The 21586-nt window shown below is 42.0% G+C and overlaps 2 protein-coding genes across 9 annotated transcripts in view; one reads left to right on the top strand and one right to left on the bottom strand.

Annotated features, from left to right (window-relative positions):
• Positions 1–3188: 3188 nt before the first annotated feature.
• Positions 3189–21586, bottom strand: part of PATJ (PATJ crumbs cell polarity complex component) — a 291813-nt gene continuing 273415 nt past the window's right edge. For 6 of the 8 annotated variants that reach the window (XM_074376367.1, XM_074376369.1, XM_074376370.1 and 3 more), the window contains 3 exons: positions 13075–13181; positions 9828–9951; positions 3189–5593 (listed from right to left, as the gene is read on the bottom strand). In XM_074376367.1, the coding sequence (XP_074232468.1) occupies positions 5447–5593; positions 9828–9951; positions 13075–13181 (378 nt within the window). In that variant the 3' untranslated portion in view covers positions 3189–5446. The other 2 variants (XM_074376372.1, XM_074376371.1) reach the window with 2 other exon arrangements.
• On the top strand, positions 19667–21196 carry L1TD1 (LINE1 type transposase domain containing 1). The gene is made up of 3 exons (XM_074377799.1): positions 19667–19672; positions 20229–20667; positions 20887–21196. Exons 1-3 carry the CDS (start codon positions 19667–19669, stop codon positions 21075–21077), a joined length of 636 nt encoding a protein of 211 aa, XP_074233900.1. The 3' UTR covers positions 21078–21196.

A 21586-nucleotide genomic window follows, 5' to 3' on the forward strand; every position in this document is an offset into this window, starting at 1 on the left:
GTGCTCTACAGTAGCTGGCTAAACTGACGAATTCCCACTGAGGTTTACTGGAGGCTCTTCTGCCTGCCAGTCAGCTGGGTGACTGGGCAAGCGGCTTACTCCCTCTGGCACGTTTCTCCCACCTGTGAGATGAGAGTGGCTTTGTGGTGAGCAGGACAGTCTCCAATTCCAAGGCTGCCAACATTTCCAAAATCTGATTCTAGAAAGAGGATCAGAAAATATTTTTCTCCTATGTAACTTTGCCCAGCATGGGTCCTGACACTTGACAGCAACATCTTAGAGACCCAAGACCACAGCAACTTCTTGCTCCTTAAAGTGACTGGAAATGGAAGCGCTGCCCAGAACAAGTGGGGGTTAAAGTCTTTTACACACACACACACACACGTTACTCTTCCAAATTTCAGTTTATCGTGGTGTTATGTAGACAGTGAAATGTTTCTTTTTTCATCTTTACTTAAATATAGAGAATCTGCAGATTGAGAGTCAAGCTGTCAAAAATTTCACATTTGCACTAGGCTGACATAAAACTGAAACTATCACCTAAATTTAAAATTGTGTTCAAAAAAGTCTCACTATCCAGACTTTAATAGAAAAATAGAAGTACAAACCAAGTATAAAATTGAGGGCAATTTCAATTGCTTATAAAGTTTGAAAATCAACACTGTAAGAAAAGGTGATGTGACTCCATCTCCTAAGGCAAGACGGTGGTAGTTTTGATCCTGATAAAGTGTTCCTGGAAAAGGGTCTCCTCCTCGGGCCACCTGCACAGGTGTGGCTGGGGACGGGGGGTGGAGAAGGATCCCAAGATCTGAGCCAAATGGGCTGTCAGTTCCAGACGCCGGGAGGAACCAAGGGGCCTTCTCTGGGACTGTGCTTCTCTAAGTGCAAAATGCTTGCAGAAAATCAAATTGTCATATTGTGAGAAATCAATTCCCATCATCTTAAAACCTTTGATTCGATCAAGGATAAAGGACTTTTGCTTCCGTCCATGAATTAAGTGCTATGGGAGTTGCCCACCTGCTGTAGGAAACAACTAGAAAAGTGTACATAATACATGAAACCAGTTTTCAGACGTCGGACAACAGGCATCACAGGATTTTAATGTTCAAAAGGAGGGAGCCAAGGAAAGGTCTGCAAGTGCCCCAGTTTACTGCCAGCAGGCAGTATCCAGGCCACAAGGCCCAGGAAATGGGAACCAGAGAGACTCCCTGAGGAGCGGAGGGAGATCAAAGCTCGGGGCTGCCAAGATGGGGAAGAGGTAAGGCAGGGCGCTGGCCAGGAGGGAGCTGCAGAGTGAGAGCTACAGAGCCCTGCAGAGGGGCCCCCTTAAGTCGTGACTGGCATACTGATCTGCACGTGCATGAGAGGGAACTCCTCAAGGCCAGGAAAGGACCACCTGCAGTTCAGCCTGGGCTATGAATAGTTTCTACTTGCTAGAGTGAAAAGACCTCATAATTTATGAGCATTGGGTAGAAATTTCAGAATAATGCCTTAATAGTGGGACAAAACTAGCCTGAAGGGCTGCATGAGACCTACCCTAAGAAAGCCTAAAAACAAGACTTGAAAGGATCAAAGTGATCACAAGCAACATGACTGAATGCCAGAACAGCCCACTGCTATTTAAAGGAATGCAAAGGAATCCATCACCCAACAATGTAAAGTTTACAATGCTGGGCATTCAATAAAAAATTATCAGACATGCAAAGAAGCCAAAAAATAAGACCCAACCTTAATCAGGAAAGATAAGCAATAGAAAGAGCTTCAGGGATATCGAAAATGGAATATAGCAGATAAGGATCTTAACTACTACAAACCTTAGAATATATTCAAGTGTATAAAGCAGGGGCAGAGTACAGCCTGTGGGCCAAACTTGTCCCACTGCCTGTGTTTGTAAATAAAGCTTTATTGGAACACAGCCAGCTTGCTCATTTATGTACTGTCTATTGCTGTACCCACGCTCCAATGGCAGAGCTGAGTAGTTATGACAAAGATTGCAGAGGACTGAAAAGGCTAAAGTATTTGCTATCCGGTTCTTCACATGAAAACTTGCTGACCTCCAGTGTAAAAGAAAACATCAACACGAGGAAGGAAATGAAAAGCACATTGGGTGGAATTAACATGAAGATGGATGCAACATAGTCCCTGTTTTCAAAGCTTATCATCTGGTTGGGGGGGGGGGGCTGACTTCTTTGACAGTGGCTGGGTGTGAAGAAGGGAAGAAAGGGAGTGGCTGGGTTAACAGAAACAGCAGTTTACAATTCCAAATTCCTGGAATTAAGGTGTATATCAGGTTAAAATTCCTTGCCAAAGATTGATGGTGACTGAGGTGCCTTGCCTGGTTCTGGAGGAGGGCGGCAGGCGTATGGAGTTGGTATTGCTCCCTATCCCAGGTACATCCCGTGGCGAGCCTTAGTTTCAGCTTGGCTGTGGCTTTTTGATGACACAGGGTCTAGTTCCTCAAGCTCACAGCATTAGAATCAGTTACACACTTTGCTATCTGATTTTGAGCAACAATTCAAAACTAAGCCATCCTCAGAAATATTATCTTTTAAGGGCGGGCAGGGTATAGCTCAGTGGTAGCGTGTGTGTTTAGTATGCACAAGGTCCTGGGTTCAATCCCCAGTACCTCCATTAGAAATAAATAAATAAACCTAATTATTCCCCCCTAGAAAGAAACATTTTTTAAAGGCATTACTGATTGAAACCACTAGTCACCAGCATAAGTGCCTAATTTCAGACCACCTCCATAGATGGGTCAAGAGGTTTATTGCTACTATTTATTTATGTAGTGCTTGCTAGGAGCCAAGCACAAGACTAAGGCTTCGACTTGGGTTTACTCATTATTGTGCTTTGAAACCCCCTCACTCCCTTTCTAACTGAAGAAATAACTTGGAAAAAGTCACATGGCTACTGAGTCAGGATTCAGACTCTGGCATTGTGATGCCAAGACTCACCTTCTGGACTCTTATACCGGCTCCTTTGTGAAGGATCTTTTCTAATGCCTGAAAACATAGCTGGCAATGAACATGAGACAGCCATTAATGGATTCCAGATTTTAACAGGACACCAGAAAACCTTGTGAAAAGTTGGATTTTTTTTTTCCTATTAAGGAACAAAAGAACTGTTGAAAAAACAAAATCAGAATCAGAAATTAAACTTTTTTTTGTATATAATAAAACTCCACTTGCTCCTTGGCAGCTACATTTATTTAGAATCTTTGGAAACATCTTAAGCACACAAACATTCAGCAGTTTTCTCTCTCCTGGTTGACTTCTCTCTCATGCTAACTCTAGTGATATCATTACTATGCTTAAACGGCCCAAATGACGAGGCTATAACAATCTATGTGGCGATGAGAGAATGACTCCTGTCACAAATTCCCATCTTCTGTCCTCTTAGCTTGTTGGTAAGTTCTGATGAAAAAAAAATGTTTTTGGGAAGTCAGTTAATTATTAGTCATGCAAGCAGAGACAGGGCCAGTTAGGAGAAGCACTAGTTTTATCAATTTACTGCAGCAAGGAGTATAAAGCATTACAATTCCTTTATCAATAGACTTTTAGTAGCAAAAGGATAGTGTGTAAATAAACACAATGATTTATTATTTCAAAATGTGCATTTAATGGCCATTCCATCCAATCAAGCAGAATCACATTTCAAATGTGTGTCTGTATATATATCTAGATATCTAGATACCTACACATTTTTTTTTAAGGTGCATTCTCAAGTTTTATTTGGGCTTCATTTCTTCTTGGCTGCTTGAGGTGTTCTTGCAGATACAATTAACATAGAATGTTCTGAGTCTGACAGGATCTCATGCATTGAAAGATAAGATCTAACAACACTGCGTATCTTGGGATACATTAGAAATTTCAAAAGCCATGTGTGATTTCAGAAAACTTAATACCAGTCATGAAAGAGATTTTCAACATAAAATTTAGGCACTCTTATACTTTGGAATAACCACAAAATATTCCAACAAGAGTTAATGCACTTTGTGATTACATCTATTCCAAGATAGTTCTCAATTAAAATCTATACTTATTAAATAACATTTTAAATTAGAGCCCATTACATTTCGATAATTGTGTGAACCACCTGCAGCACTGTGTTTCAGTTAAATAACGCTGAACTACTTCTAGGACTAATCCTGGTACTCTATCTTTTGTGGCATTTTTTACATAAGAACCTATAACATTCACTTGTAAGCATCTCCCTCTTTTTCCTGCAATACCTGGATAAGAATGCTCCCAACCGACTTTAAAGGTATTCCTGTATTTTCTGCTGTAGTTGCTTTCTTAGCATGCAAACTTCAGGAAACAGGAAGCTCCCTGGAGAACAGGAAACATTAGCCAAGGAGCCTTCACTGATTCCCAGGCTCAGTTCATTTGCTCAATCACTTTGTGGCTGAGCGTGTTGCTCCATCTATGTTCCTACAGTCTGTGCTGCTGGACTGACCGGTACGGAGCCAAGAGGAGGGGTACTCAAATTTGTCACTGTACTTTGCACAAGGCTAAGGCCACCCGGACCTCGGCTGACTTTATGCAAAACTTGCTGATCTCTGCAGTGTGGTTCTGGGGCTTCTACCTCCTCATGTGCATCCTGAGGGGTGGGGATGACGTCTGCCTACGGAGATGCCTTAACTCTAGATGACCTTCCCAGACTTGAGCATGATTTAGCATTGTTAGAATTCAGAACATGGATGCTAATTGTTCCCACTGAGAATAAGGTGCATTTGCTCAGTGGTATGCATTTATGTAGCTAAGAAAACAATTAGAAAGCCGTTCAGAATTTTTAGATTACAGTCTGCAAATTGACTCATCATAATCACCAATGACTAGCTTATAAAGATCTATGCAGAGAAATGAATTTGAGACTTATTTGATGGTAAGTCGTACAGAAGAGAGCACAGTAATTTCCCACAGGAGAATTTGGTATTTCATCATGGGGCTCACTGGTAAGTTAATTACACCGCTAATGTTTTCTGGCGTATTTGAAGAGACAATTAGCAAAAGTAAATCATGAGTGAGATGACAAGTTGCTTAACATTTGTTTCTGTTCATCAGATGAGCTCCAAGGATGCTGCTCAGCCTTTGTATGAGTAGGGATGGGAGAAGGACACAAGGAATGAGAGGCTGTTAACTTCAGCTCAGCAAATATAATCAGAACCACTTACTACCAGTTGACAGACATTGATGTTAAATGCAAAACGGGTAAGACTCATTCAGCTGTTAGAAATTAACCTCAACAAGAGGTGACAGATGCTGGGAAATACTAGATTGCTGACTTGGGAAATTGACATGAAACTTGGGCCATGTCTCCTGTGCGGAGAGGGTAAGTCGGTAAGAATGAAGGTGGATTTTAGTTGAGGCTGTTTTTCATCCTCTTTCAGAACTTCGTCTTCCTATGGATATTCTACAGCATCTATCTTGTGTTCAGGGCCCAAGGCTCATGACAGCACAGTTAAGACTACAGTCCCTCTCTGGCGTTTTAGAATGGCCACAGCTTGCTCATGAGTAACACCTTCCAGAGTCTCGCCATTAACAGCTAAAATCTGATCACCTCGCTTCAATTGGCCGTCATCTGCAGCTGCTCCCTATAAACAAGAAACATTCCAGTTTAATCCAGGGTGATACAATTACTATTCATATAACAGAAATACTATGATGTGCATATTAAAAGAATAATCTTATAAACTACCAGTTAAAGTCATTTCTAGGTAATGTTTTTAAATTAAGAAGATTAAGAAAAATGTAGGATATGTTACTTGAATAATGGTTGTATAATAACCATAATTATGCATTGTTTACATAACATACTAGTAGAAATGTAGTGACATTCCCATTTCTTTTAATCAAGTAGGACCTTATTTCAATATTCAGCACTCAATGGAATCTGAATGTCATATCATGTCATATTCATGAATATGCAACAAACAAAGGCAGAACTGAATCTGGTGTTAGTTTTGTTGTCAACACCATCATTATATAGGGCTCCCATTGTATGATAAAGCTAGCAGCACTGTGGTAATTCGTCAAAAAGTAACTGTAGCCTCTAAATGGGTAAACTGTATGGTATGTGAATTATATCTCAATAAAGCTGTTCTATATATAAATACACAAAAGTGGAGCATCTCTAAAATTGTGCAATATCTTATTCAAAAGCTTCAACTTTATCTTTGATCCAACTAAACAGGTTTCTAAATGACTACTTTCATCACATACTCAGTCATGCATGGCTCCTCAGAATGGCACAAAGCAAGTGAAACTTGGGCTTTTTTTTTTCATTTTTTTAAGCTGAGTATCTAAAAATGCCATGATATTACTGGATATACTTTGGACAGCTAAGGAAAGGAAAAATCTAGAAAATGATTCACAGGAAGCTTTTTCTATCTGTCAGGGTAACTGTGAGAATCCCTTGAAAAGTTAGTGCCAAAAAGAGTCCTCTGAATGACGTCAGGCTACTGGGGAAATTAATCAAGGCCCACAGGCACCTGGCCCCAGACTGACTCACACAGGAGCCAAGCCAAGAGGTACTAACGCTCCAGAGACCTGTGTCCCGCACACAGTGTGGAGGTCCTGAGTGGTGGGTGAATTATCTAGAATTTCAAAACCACGAAAAGGGTGGAATTCATGTATAGACGTGTGAAAAAGAGTACTCACAGCCAGGACTACACTGGGGGGAAAATACCAAGATTAAGTAATTTGCAGCTTTATTCAAATCTTTTTTTTTCTTTTAAGAAAGTTGTTCACTGCACTAAAGACAGGATTAAACAACTAACTCTAATGAATAAAATCAGAATGGCTTGGCTACCTTGATTTTTAATACATTTTACAGACTGAGATTTAAGGGTTTCAGGAAACCTCAGATACCTATGTAACTAGTTTTTTTTAAAAGGACATTAAGGTCAAGTTTTTATTTTCACTAATGCAAAAAAAGATGATTTTGCAACTTTCTAAGATGCGCACACCATCTCAGGCATTGCCTTGCTTCCTTGATAATTACACTGACCCGCATCTCCTCTCCTGCTTTATCAGTGTGGCGTTCGTGCACTAAACAAAGGGAAGGAAGAAACAAGGGGTCCCCAGACAGACCTCCATCTAGCTGGGGAGCGTGGCCTTACCCACATGCCGTGTCCCAGCTTGGTCACTTCACCTTCCCTGATGCTGCAAAACAGGCTCCGTTCTCCACCTGTCGGCCTGTTCTAAGGACGAAGTGTCTGGCACACAGTATTAACTTAACAATGGTGGTAGCGTAATCAGCTGAAACTCGAATGATGATCAAACTCATGTGTTCAGATTTCACAGGCTCCAAAACACTGCTCCCTCACTTTCCCGGGCTGTTGAAGTCTTTAGGCCAATCTCTTGTTGGTTTTTGGTAAAATCTGGCTGCTGAAGGGACTAAGACCTAAAGTTGGCTGTGATTTTGAAGGTTCCAGCCTGTTACACAGATCGACTAAGTCTCACAAATCCTACACCCCTGAAGTGCCTGTGAGGCTTCCTATTTCTGGAGGGGAAAAAAGACCTGGATGGGCCAAATGAATCACTTCTTAGTTGAGCAAGAGAACAATTAAAAGATGCTCAGGACACCAAAAAGGTCACATAATAATCCACACCTTGTGGACATCTGAGATCCAGAAACCTGCATCAGAGATAAATGTTTTAAAGGATATATATTCACTGTTTAAAAAAAAAAAAAAAAAGGAAAACATGTAGCTATAGTTCTTAGATCTTCAAAATGCCTACGGGGGAAATCTTTAGCTTAGCGTCAGAATTTGCTGTAGAAAGACTTCACCATTAAAAGAACTCCTTTGCTAGTTTTTGGTTTACTGATTTCTCTACAGAAAACTTATACATTATGATACAACTGGTTCACTCTAACAAATAAAAAGAGAGAAAAAGTCATCAAAGTCTTCTTATAATAAACTATGGAACTATGTGAATAACAATGACAATTATCTGCATTGGAATATTCTTTTATTGAGACTGGACTATCTAAGTCACTAGCTAGGACTTTGGAAATTTTCTCTTTTTCTATTCAGAGTTTTTCATTTTTCAGGTGTGCCTCACGTTACCAAGAAGGTCCAGTCCTTAAAAAATAAAACATACCAAGGGTACTCAATATTTACTACCATGGTACTACCTACAAAGGTGCTTCCTCAATGAGCACTTTCAGTGTTGAAGGGGACCTTCGAAAAGGGCATACTGTGTGCGCCTCAGTCCATTCATTATTCCCACTACTCTCGTCCCACTGTGATTTGATGGTAGTTTCTTTTCAAAAATCTGCCAGCAACGTGTGCTCTGGTGACCTGAGAGACCGAGCCTGGCTGGTCCCACCAGTGTCTGTGACTGTGTAGGTGGGGACAGCGGCTGCAGCCTGCTCAACTCTGGGCCCCAGGGCAAAAGGCCTTAGAAGCTACCCAGTCCTCTCTCTGGACCCTAGCGGATCTACCCACAGTTATCAAGTGAGCTGGTGATTCCACACATTCTGGAGGGGCTTCCCAGAAGCAAAGGCAGGCAGGCAGAGCTTGGTAAAAGGTGGGGGTTCACTTTGCAGCCTTTCCACTGTCCTTATCTACAGAGCTGGCTCTTTTAAATGCAAAGTATAACAATGCCCCCTCCCCTACAAAGAATCATCACAGCTACTTACGATGTTATCTTAGGAGAAAGAGGGTCTGTAAGCAGTTTATCCACCGTGGGAACTATTAGACTGGGGCAGCACTGTTATCCAGAAAGTTTCTGATCTGCCTTCCCTCTCCCCTTTTGTCTATCACCAGGTTAACAGATGTGTGTTTGGGAATAACATTTCTCCTTAGGCACCCCAGCAAGATGGAAACAGATACATAAATCTGCAGCTGTCTAATGTGTGCCAAAAGCAAGTGCCAAATGACTTCAGGATTATGTCAGGTCACGATTAAGCCCAATTAACAGATGATAAGATCTGCAAGGTAAAAGCAAACTTGTACGCAGTGTATCACATAGCTTTCTAAAAAGAGAAAGAAGCTATTTCTTTTGAAGACCTTTATTTCCTTAGGGAAATAAAGCACTAGGAGGCAATCAGATCAATTAATAAACAAATGATATTAAAAAGTTGTAATATCAATGCTAAATAATTTTCAGAGATTTAGAAAGTTTATAATAGATTTAAATTCCAGCTTTAATGATGAAATCAAAAGCTTATCTAAGATCCATCTAAAGGCAGCAGTAAGAAATGTACACCATGACCAGTGTACTAAGCAGGAGGAACTAGAATATTTACTTCCTGAAAAACACCATTATCCAGTCTTAGTCTAACTCATGGGCTGATTCTGCAAGTACTTGGCAGACTATTGGAAGAGAGAAATTACCTTCAGCTAAAGCGTCCTGAGGTTTTGGTGATGGGCAGTCAAGGATGCTGCACTGATCTGTGGCTGGTACAAAGCTTTATGCCATAGCCCTCTGCTGTCTTTTCTTAAAGGAGAAAGTCCAATATTTGTGCCAGCCCAGGAGAATACTTCCAGGGCCAAAGCTCTTCCTAAGAGTGTGGTATGCTCCTAATACTGGTTGCTGAAGAAGACACTCTCTAAAATCTGTTGACATCTACTTTTGTAATAGGGTCCAAAGAAATTTACATTTCCTGTGATTCCACTATTATAAAAGAACTCTTTGTTCACTCGTCTGGTGCGGGAATTTTCTGTAAGATGAAAATGAAATAAGCATGCATGCACGTATTTAAGGTTTAGCCCAAAGAAGAGCAAAGCAAAGCACTTAAAAAAAAAAAAATCTCACCTAGGTTTTATTAAAAAAAAAAAAAAAAAGAAAAAATAAGTACAATAAAAAGGAAAAAAATACCTTTGCAAATATAGTCTTGACATAAATTGGCAGGTCTCCATGGGGACTTCCATAACCCCCTACAATACTAAACCCCAATCCTTCAGAGCCTTTCTCCAAAGTAATAATCTTAGGTGGAGGTGTTCTGAAAACACAATGCACGCTGTTTAATTCAAGAATAGATATTGAGAGGGAATTTCATTTTCATGGAAGAACACAGATTTGAGAGAGACTTTCATACTGCGAAACGATGAAGGTCAGTTTATCCGATCAAACTGTCAAGAGACCAATCTAGAAACTTATTTTTAAATTACCCATTTCATGCCAATATTCTTGATGTTTTAGGGGTTTCTCTTTGATAAAAACCCACTGTTTTTTAACTAAAAATAAAGTCATGATGCTGAAGTTGTCAAAGCACCCTTCTATTTGCTTAGTTTTTAACTTTTAAACTTACTGTTTAAAGCTGAACAGAACTGTCTGTACACCCTTGAAGAATGTGCATGGAGCTGGAGGGGGCATCACCCGAGCTTGCGGTACACCGCAGTCTGCAGGTGGACTTCCGAACAGAACAGGTGACAACTGCCCGAGAGCTCTGTCCGCGGCCGCTCTTGTTCTGCTGGAATATCCTCACGGCTCCTGATCCCTCACTTGCTCTGAGGGTAGGAACTCATTCTTCAAAACGCACTCCATCTCCAACGTGATGCTTTCCTAACTCCCCTGGAAGCATTAGCTTCAGCCTTCTCTGTGCTCCCTTTGCACTTGGTCCAGATTTCCACATGGCATTTGTCATATTGTATCATGGTTCCTAAACCCTCTTTCTCCTCTATCAGACTATGAACTCCTTAAGTTTTTGTCCTCTGAGCATTCCCAGCACCAAGCACGGTGCCTGTCGTAACTTCAGCATCATGACTGTGTAAATGAGAACTGAAAGCCAGGAGAGAGGAGAGAAACCAAGGTGAAGCAAAATGGATGAAGACAATCTGTTCCAAATGTATCATTTTGATTTTCAAAGCTTCGTACAGTGTGGAAGTCATCTCTCTCAGAAACAACATGGCTGAAAGTTAAATTACCCGTGTGGGCTTAAGTAGTTAAAGCTAAGCAACTAATGCCAATTTCTTATTCCCAAATGTGGCTGTCTGAAGGGTAAAACCTGGAGGAACTCTGGTACCCCTGACCCTTCGTCTTACTTGCAGGAAGCTCATATGCGTATCCTGGCAGGGTCACCTGTCTTGCGGCAGCATGCATGTCCGAGAGGCAGAGCCATCTGATATAAGCTCGGCCATTTGCGCATTTAGAGAAATTTGCAAAACTGGGGTATGAGCAACCTTTGAATATGCTGTTCTGTCTGACTAGAATATTCTTCCCCCTCTGCCTCCTTAATTTCGCCCGGCTTATTTTAGGCTTGATTCAGCCGGTTTACACTGATACCAGTTGTTTGCTGATGTACCTACTGGCTGTTTATAGCAAGCATCCACAGTACTTGCCGAATGTCTATGCTATGTTTCAAATGCCACTCCTGCTTTTTCCAATACTTTAAAACTCAAGTATGAGTGCCTCTCCCAGATTGAGTTATGCCTCTCTTCCGTGGTTTCACAGGGCCCTGTGCTTATTTCTCTCTCTTACTGAACTTAGCTCTCCTACACTTATCAACTCTTTTATAGCCATGAATCTATGGATGTGTTTTTCCAATTCTCTGGCAGTTTCATGAGGACTGGGGCAGTGCCTTTCCCTACGTTTCTAAGTTTGAATCCTCAGGACCCAGCACTTGTGCAGCGTCTAGCCTTAGGAAGGCACTCGATAAATATCTGCTGAAATAATGATGAATTACCCCCTACGGCTGAATGGAGTGACGTCATGGATAAGGCTCTGCCTTTCATTACTTTGTGGCCTTACAAGCACTCTCTGTGATAGCCCACTGGCTAGACATGAACTTGATTCATGTCTCCTCTTTCAAACATAGTCCCCATTTCTAAGGATACTGAAGTGGGAACCTCGATGTCCAAAACCACTGTTTTAGAGCTACCCTCTGGGGGCCACCAAATCATTAGAGACCTTCATAATTGTGCCTAATCACACTCAGAGCCGTGTTTTCTGGGGGAGGGGAGGAATGCAGCTCCACTCAACTGGCAACATGAGATGGAGTTTGCCTCCATTTATCTCACACTTTATTAGTCTTAATTTACTTTCATATGGAAGACTGGTTAAAAAAAAATCTCCAAATGTTAACAGTGGTTGGATTATAAATAATTTTAAAATTCTTTTATACTAATGGTTCCCAGCCTGCCAGGAGCTGTGGAAAGGACCCAAGATGGCAAGGTAGCTCTGTATTTCCATGGACACATCCAAGTATGCTAAGTGTACACTATGCTTCACATAGGATCATGATTTTTTTTTTTTTGAAAAGAAAAGGCCACTGTAGCTTGAAAATGTTATATTTCCATTTACTTTTCACATTTTAATAGCATGCACTCATTACTTTCATAATGAGAAAAAGTAAAATGAGCCTAGTTTAATACTCTTTCCTCCAGAAAAACAAACTCAAGGCTGTCATGTAAATTCACGAATTACCAGGAATATGTTGGGCATGGCTATGATCATCAGATCCTTCCAATAAACCATTCAGATGAGTCAGCAAACATTTATTGAGTGCCTGCTAGCGACCAGGCACTGGTGGGACTGAGAAGACTAACTCTGGGCAGCCTTTCTCAAAGCGTGGTCCTCAGCTCATCTGCAGCATTTCCCTGGAGAACGCGCTGCAGACCACCGACTCGGAATCTCTGAGAACGGGGCCAAAGGAATCAGCATTTAAAAATATGCTCTTTAGATTATTCTTATGGACATCCTAGTTTGAGAAGCACTGTTTTAATGAGCAACCTTAACTGCAATGACTGGTTTTAATCAAGAATGCCAGCAAGTGTGACAAGAAGATTTAACCTCAGAACACGATTTTAGCTTAGGAAACTGAGGAAACCTGGTTTCTTGCATAATAAAGCAGTGTGCACCTGGGCTGTAACTCTGCGGTTTCTTCCAGGCACCGGTCAAGGTGGCCAGATGCAGTGTGTGCGGGCCCTGCGGCAACAGTCTGTTAACAAAGCCTTGTGAGAAGCAGGGAAACCCTGGTGCTTTCCTGGAGATTCTCTGGGAATTAGAAAAGGTAATGTGCACTTTCCCATTCCTCTCCTGTAGAGAGCACACTCTACGATCTGGAAAAGGTCTCACTGAGCTTTGCCCACACACCTGAGAGGCACCCTGCGTCTAGAATACTCACTCCGTGTCTTCTGAATGGTGCTCAGCAGTGGGCGAACCAAGGTGGTAGCCCGTGGACATGTTCTCAAGCTGAGTGGCTATGGCGCTTATGTTGGTGTCTGCTACAACCTGGGGGAGAAGTCAGAACAAGACAGTCCGTTACAAGTCGGGGAGCATTAGAGAAACCATACTATAACCAGCGGTCAGTTCTCAGTCTCATCTTATTTAACTGACCTGCAGCATTTGACACAATGGATTATTCTTTCTCTTAAACTATTTCCTTCATTTGATTTTCATGACACTATGCTTTACTAGCTTTCTTTCTCCCTTCTGGCCATTCCTTCAGATCCCCCAAACTTCTGTTGGAGTGCCCCAGGCTCACTCCTTGAGCTTCTTATCCTTCCATCTCAACACCCCCTTAGTTGTCTCCTTATGAATTTAAATATCAGCTGTGTAATGCTAATTCCTGACTCTCCAGCACCACCTCTTTCTTAACTCTAGACCTATATATCCAATCACCAATTTGACAGCCCTCATGAGATGTCCAGCAGGTATCTCAAACCTAACATGTTCAGCACTGAGCCACTCCCCTGCCTCCACCTTTGCTCCCTAGCCTTCCTCATCTCAGGTAATGCAACTTCATTCTTTAGGTTTCAGCAAATACCCTGGTGCTATCCTTCGCTATTCTTTCATAACCCAAATTCAATCCTCATAACATTCTGTTGGTCTTTCTACAAAACCATCTCTTGCGTGGAGTTTTACAATAGCCTCCCCACTTGGGTCTACAGCAGCTAGAATGGTCCTGTTGCAATATACTCTTCTGCTTAAAATTGTCCAAAAGAAATCTGGGCTCCTCTGGATCACATGCTAAAGTTCTTACGATGACCTCTAAGACCATCTGTAGATGATCTGCCCAGTTAGGTCTCTGCCCTCATCTCCTAACATTCTCCTCTGTTTTCACTCTGTTCCTGCCACGCTGGCCTCCTGGCTGTTCCTCTAACATGCCAGAGACATCTCCATCTCGGTGCCTTGCAACATTCTGCCTGGAATGCTGGGCGTTCATAATCTGCAGGGTGAGCGCCTTCACTTCCCTCAGCTCTTTACTGTAAAGTCACCTTCCTTGGCTACTCTACTTAAAATTTCCACACCAACACCTCAGCCTAACATTTCATATTGTTCAAAAAGAAACAACAGGGCCCTGGCACAAAAACCGACACACAGATCAGTGGTAGAGAACAGAAAGCCCAGAAGTGAACCCATGTACTTATGATCAATTAATCTACTACAATGGAGGCAAAATACACAATGGAGAAGAGATAGCATCTTCAATAAGCGGTGTTGGGGAAACTGGACCGGTACATGGAAAAGAATGAAATTAGAACATTCTTCATACCATATACAAAAACTCAAAATGGGCTAAAGACCTAAATGTAAGACTAGAAATCACAAAACTCCTAGAAAAAAACATAAGCAGTACACTCTTTGACATCAATCTTAGCAATGTTTTTTTTAGATCTGTCTCCTCAGGCAAGGAAAACAAAAGCAAAAATAAACAAATGGAAAATAAAGTTAAAAGTTTTTGCACAGCGAGGGAAACCATCAACAAAACAAAACAAAAAAACCTACTAAATGGGAAAAGATATTTGCAAGTGATACATCTGATAAGGGGTTAATACCCAAAATATATAAAAACTCATATAACTCAATATCAAAAAAAAAAAAACCACCTGAATAAAACATGGGCAGGAGACCTGAATAGATATTTTTCCAAAGAAGACATACAGATGGCCACAGGCACAAGAAAAGATGCTCAAAATCACTAATTACCAGAGAAAAGCAAATCAAAACCACGAGATATCACCTCACACCTGTCAGAATGGCTATTGTTAAAAAGATCACAAATAATAAATTGGCAAGGATGTGGAGAAAAGGGAACCTCAGTACACTGTTGGTGGAAATGTAAATTGGTGCAAAATGGAAAACAGTATGGAACATTAAATGTCCATCATGAGATGAATGGATAAAGAAGATATGGTATATATACACAACAGAATATATATATATAAAAGAAATTTTGCCATTTGCAACAGATGGATCTGGAGGGTATTGTGCTTAGTGAAGTAAGTCAGACAGAGAAAAACAAATACTGTATGCTTTCACTTATATATGGGATCTAAAAATTAAAACAAATGAATATAGCAAAACAGAAACACACTCATAGATACAGAGAACAAACTAGCGGTTACCAGTGGGGAGAGGGGTGGAGAAAGGGGCAAGATAAGGAAGGGGTTAAGATACAAATTACTAGATATAAAATAAATAAGATACAAAGAGGTAATGCACGGCACAGGGAGTATGGCCAATGTTATATAGTAACTTCAAATGAAGTGTACTCTATAAAAACACTGAAGCACTATGTTGTACATCTGAAAGCAATTTAACATTGTAAATCAAATACACTTCAATTAAACAATTAATTAAAAAGAAAGAAAGAAAAGAAACAGGCCCCAAAAGGAGTCATATATGCTGAGCTCCACCAGGACTTAATACCTAACCTAACCTAACTGCTGTTCAGCCCCTCCTAGGAGTGGAATTTTAAACCAATCAGTCTGGAAGGTCTCCATCAGCACTAGTGAGGTGATCTGCTTGATGAGACTCCCTGCCTTCCCCTAAGGGGCCGTGACCTTGCCTGAAATAACCCACTCTTTCAACTTCCTCCTCGCCCTCCTTCTCCCTATAAAAGCCTTCCACCTAGACTGGCTCCTTGGAGCACCACTCTACTTGCCCACTTCCTGCATCACTGAATAAAGCCAAAAAGCTCTTCAAACTTATTCAGTTGGATTTTGTTTAACAATATTTCCCTTGCCTGTTTTATGTTTCCTTCTTACTACCATTAATATCTGGTTAATTGTATATATTTTACCTTATTTATCTTATCACTTCATATTAGAATGTGAGGGTATGAAGTTTGCCTGTTTTATTCACTACTGCATCCCCCTTGTGTAGAACGTGTCTGGCATATAGTGGGTGTTCAATTAATATTTAGTGGATGAAAGAAAGAATATCTCTGACTCCCTACGATTTGCTTTTTAGATGGTCCAAAACGAAAGTATAGAATAACGATGTTTAAACATTCACTTATATTTCTATTCTGCAAAAAATGTTCCAAAGCATTAAGAAATATGGCTGCAGCTCTAGTACATAGAATGAAGTTCCGTTTTTGCCGTTTAAATGACACTGAGCTTGAGTCTCAGCTTCCTCATCTCTTAAATGGGAATCATAAAAAGGCTTGTCGGCTTATCCTGGAGTTGTCTTCCACCTCAACAAGTTATCAGAGCTTCTTTCTCAAGAATTCCTGGGCTACCCCTGCTTCTGACGATCGGTTCTAGGTTATAACAGTGCACAAGTACCAGGGGGAGGGTATAGCTCAAGTGGTAGAGCTCATGCTTAGCAAGCACGAAGTCCTGGGTTCAATCCCCAGTACCTCCTCTAAAAATAAGCAATAAAACCTAGTTACCTCCCCCTTGCTAAATACATAAATAAGTAAGTAACAATAAATTAGTTTTAAAAAACCCCAAAAACTATGAACAAGTACCAAGTGAAGGGTCTTAGCGTGACGACAGTGCAAAAGAGTGTGATTTGATTGCAGTTTCAGAATAAGCCAACAAAGGATGAGACTGCCTAAATAGGTAACTTAGTTGCATCTGTTTGTAGAGTACTTAGAACAAGGAAAGCCACAGGCCAGCCTGAGTCCCAGCCCTGGCTGGATCAGAACACATTTTGGATGAAGCATCCTATTTGGGGAGAAAACACTGCTATGCATAAGTTACAGATTCTTCTGGAAATACTATCATGTAAAGAATGAATGAATTGGGGAAATATTTAGGATAAGATACAAAGAGGAAAATGACATTCTCCCCTCCACTTACCACTAGTTTTTTTTTTTTTTTTCTCTCTCTCCTCCCCAACAAGTGTAGTGGAGTCATCTTTGCATGTGCCCTATGTGACCTATGTAATCCTATCTACTCTTAGCCCACACCATCTTCAAAAGCCCGCTCCATTCCAGCTGCCATCCCTATTGCCCAGCCCAGACGTCATGACCCACTCTCTGGCTTTCCTCCGGCAGCTGGGGCCCACTCCCCACTTGCACACTCACATCTTAGCATATGTATTCCCACAGCTTTCGATTCCAACATGCTGATGACTCCCAGCTTAGTCTGTTACATCCAACTGCCAACTCAAGAGCTGGATTTTAATATCTCAAAACCTTTATTAAAATTAACACAACCAAATTCAAACTCTTGATCCAACAACCAAATCCCTTCAATTCATTTTCCCTTTAGTTTTCGTCTTCTTAGTAGATGGCACGTTCAGCTGCCTAATTAGAAACCCACTAGGCATGTTATTGAAAGTACTCCATTGCTGGCTGGTGGCCGTCCAACTGGAAAGGAAGCTAAGATGCTGACAACATTGGTGCGTATTCTGAATATCAAATTAATACCCCCTCTCTCACCTGCCATGTGTAATCTACCACCAAAACCTCTGGATTCTACCTCCCAAATACTTCTCAGATCTGTTTACTTTCCATCTCTATGGTGACCCTCCTAATTTAATCCATCATCAACTGCCTTTTAACTGGAATTCCCCCTCACTTTCTAATCTCTCTTCTATACAACAGCCAGTTATCTTTTTAAACATAAAATGGATAGGGTCCCTCCCCTACTTAAAAGCTTTTAGTGGTCTCTCTTTGCACCTGGAATAAAACTAAGACTCCCTAATTATATACACAAATCTCCTTCCCTAGCCTACCCCTCTAATCCCATCTATATCCTCCACTCCATCCCACATTCTGCAGTTCTCTGCTTGGAATTACCCCTCTGCTGCCAAGCTGGTAGGCCTGGCATCAGCTTAAAAGCCACTTCCATTACACAAGCCTTCTTTGACTACTTGCGTTTAATTTCTCCTGTTTTCCTCTCCGTAGCACTCTGAGTATTTCTCACAAGTTATCATGATACATACTTGTGTGACTGTTAACTGTCTTTCCCACCCAGCCAAGGATTCATGGGGATAAGGACAGCTCTCAATGTGAAGGTCCCAGCACACAACTGCCTAATGAGTATCTGTAGAAGGAATAAGTGAATGAACCCAAAACCTTCCTAAGGAAAAGGGTGTATGGGGTTCAAGTTTCTGAATTTCCACAGAACAGAGTGAGACTGATAGAAGTTATAAGGAGACTGGTTTTGAGTCTTTTAAGAAAAAAAGATAAAAATCTAATAATTAAGGCAGTTACAGAATGGAATGGCTCAGTTTGTTAGGACGTGAGCACCCCTACTCAAAGAGAGACTTGAAACCTGTCGATTCAGGATGTAGTGACATGTACTCTCTCAGCTGACCGTGAGCCAGACCATTCGTCATGGAGCTGAGGAAGAAAGTCAAGGATACCTTCAAAAGCTGATATTTGATGGCAACCAGCTCCTTTCCTTCCTGCCTCATTTATTCAACATATAACAGCACCATGGTACTGAATATAAACTGGGCACTTTATCTCTGCTAAGCACCCTTCTGTGTCCCTACAGAGGTAGCTACTATTATTACTCGCATATTGTAGACAGAGGAACCTGGAGCAGAGAGGCTAAGTAACTTCCCAAAGTCAGCTACAGAGCGAAGGATTCATATCCATGTCATTTTCACTCTAGAATCCTGTGCTTTTAATGGTAAATGGTGTTGGCAATCACCTGGTGAGAGGGTACCGACCTGGTCTTGGACCCCTACACCAGGTATCATGCCTCACACCACATATAATGAAGCACAGTCTAGACGTGGAGCCGGGAAGAAAGAGAGGCGGAAGGTCAAACAAGCAGATGTAGGTAGAGAGGGAGATCTTCATGGCGTGCGCTTGGCAAAAGACGGGGTGGGGGGGAAGCACCCCTCCCCCCACCCCCCCGGTCTACAGGGAGAGGGCTCGGGGTGTGGAAGGTAGACACCCCATGGATGTTCTAGGAGGAAAGCTTTTTAACTTTTAGAAAGAGAATAAACCTTCAGGAGTCCATGGAATCATCCATATAAACTGTGAAGCCAAAGTCATGGTTCTAATTGGGTAAATTTTAAGTATTTCTCTAGCTAGAAAATCTAAAAACATTCTACAGCAGCATCTTACAGAAAAACTCACATCGCTGTAAAATCTGAAGGTCTCTTGCTCATCCCCAACTCTGGAATAAATGGGCCTCCCAACAACTGACAATATTAAATCCTAGGGACGCACCTATGATCCCTGGGGCTGACCAGGCTCCTGCCTATTTTGTAGGAGTGGATCACAAGGGACTGGGTGGAAATGTGAAGGATTTTCTCTGATAGGTTGGTCTTTTGCAGGAAAACAAGGAGACAAACCCATCACCCCCAGGATGACTTTACAGCCTCAAGGCATTTGCACCAACCATCCTGTCTCAGAGTTGATTGGTCTTTCCAGGGACTGACTGGTGAAAGGAGATAATCTGATCTCTGAAGGGTGTGTGTGCTCAGCTGGGTACAAGTTCGAGGAGAGAAGTCATGGTCTGTGAGTCTTGGCTCCACCCTGAATGAAGTGCTCTTCGCCCAGCAACACCAGGGACTACCGCATGGAGGTAAGGCTGGGACAGGTTTATTTCTGTGTTTGAGGAAGAGGGAAGTCAAACAAGCTAATGGGAAGTTGGTTCATTTTTTTTTTTAAGTAGATCTTGAACTCCTGGGTACAAACTTCTGTGGCAGGTTCTGAGGACAGGGATGGGAGCGGAGGACACCAGGGGAAACGCATGTGTTCCCTGCCCTCCAACAAGCAGGAGTGCCACTGCCGTCCTGCAGTGTGGGAGGCAGATGTGAACACATGCCATTCTAAGTGGAGAGAGGAGAGGGAATCAGCAGGGCTTCCTGGGTAAGGAAGAGAGGTTTTGAGGTCCTTAAATGATGGGTACTAACGTCTGTGCAACTTGAAAGTGTCATTTATCAAGAGCTGTGGGGTCTGGAGTCCTTGGACCCAGCTAGGGCCAGCTCCAACTGGATCCTAGCCTATGGCCTGGCTTTTCACATTACTCAGAGTGGTTCTTTGAGGTGGGTACCTAGAAATGGAACTGCTGGGTGATGGGTACACACACGGCAAATTAACTGCTCTTCCTAAGCTGCCACGTGGCTGTACCGGTTTAGACTCTCACCAGACACTTAACGGAAGTACTTTGTTTTCTCACATCTCCCCAATCTTGTTATGATCAAACATTTAATAAGTGCCTACCTGAGCAGAGGGGAGCCGCTGACCCAAAGGAAGAGAAAGAGGAAATCTGTCTACCTGAGGAGAGGGAGGACAAAGACCCAAAGAAAGAGGAACAAGAAATTTCTCTACTTGAGGAAAGGAAGGACACTGACCCAAAGGAAGAGGAAGAAGAAATCTCTCCACCTGAGGAGAGGGAGGACAATGGCTTAAAGGAAGAGGAAGAGGAAATCTCTCTGCCTGAGGAAAGGGAAGACACTGCTTTGGAGGAGGAAGAGGAGGAAGAGGATGAGACTTTTGAAATGAAGGATGGAGAAGCCTTATCCTTCAAGCCTAAGGAACAGACAGAGACCTTTGAAGCAGTGGAAGAACCAATAAGCATGTTTCCCCCTCCAAATGTGGTTCCTCCTCCCAATGCAATTTCCCCTCACTCAGTGTTTCCCCCTCCAACAGAACTCACCCCTCACTCTGTGTTTCCCGCTCCAACAGAACTCACCCCTCACTCAGTGTTTCCCGCTCCAACAGAACTCACCCCTCACTCAGTGTTTCCCGCTCCAACAGAACTCACCCCTCACTCAGTGTTTCCCGCTCCAACAGAACTCACCCCTCACTCTGTGTTTCCCCCTCCAACAGAACTCACCCCTCACTCTGTGTTTCCCGCTCCAACAGAACTCACCCCTCACTCTGTGTTTCCCGCTCCTACAGAACTCACCCCTCACTCTGTGTTTCCCCCTCCAAATGAATTTCCCCCTCCAAGAGAGTTTCTCCTTCAATATTTATTTCCTTAAATTTTGTCTCCTCCTCAAACTTTTACTGTAGGAAGGTATCTGTTCTGATATGCTCTCTCTTGCTTTGGCTCCTTGTAGCATTTAATAATTTACGTTAAAAGCAAGACTAAATTCAATCAGAACTGTATGTTCTATACTAGGACCATGTATGTTGGTTTTCTAACTGAGTAATAAAGCATAGGTCTTTATTGCACAGACCCCAGGATGAGTACTTTACTTAAGGACAGTTTGGGGGATCATGTTTCGAAGAATTGAAAAATCAAAAAATGTTCCAGATAAGTAGGACATTACAATGTATAAAAGCTTAAACAATTTGCTTAGAACTTTCCTGCCCTGCTGATCCTATAAAGGAATCAGATTAACCTTTAGATTTGTTGGGACCCCAATCTTGTAGTACAAACCACAAACTCAGCACTTGTGCCCGGTCTGCATCCGAGATCCGTAGTGCCGATACGCTTCAAACAGACAGGGAGGTTGTCTAGTTATAATGATCCCTGAGATAGTTAGCA

Source organism: Camelus bactrianus, chromosome 13 (assembly GCF_048773025.1).
Source record: "Camelus bactrianus isolate YW-2024 breed Bactrian camel chromosome 13, ASM4877302v1, whole genome shotgun sequence".
Taxonomy (NCBI): Eukaryota; Metazoa; Chordata; class Mammalia; order Artiodactyla; family Camelidae; genus Camelus; species Camelus bactrianus.

Coding starts and splice junctions, on each gene's coding strand:
- L1TD1 (XM_074377799.1), top strand. Junction 20,668..20,886: donor AGCAGTGGAAGAACCAATAA/GCATGTTTCCCC, acceptor CCGCTCCAACAG/AACTCACCCCTCACTCTGTG.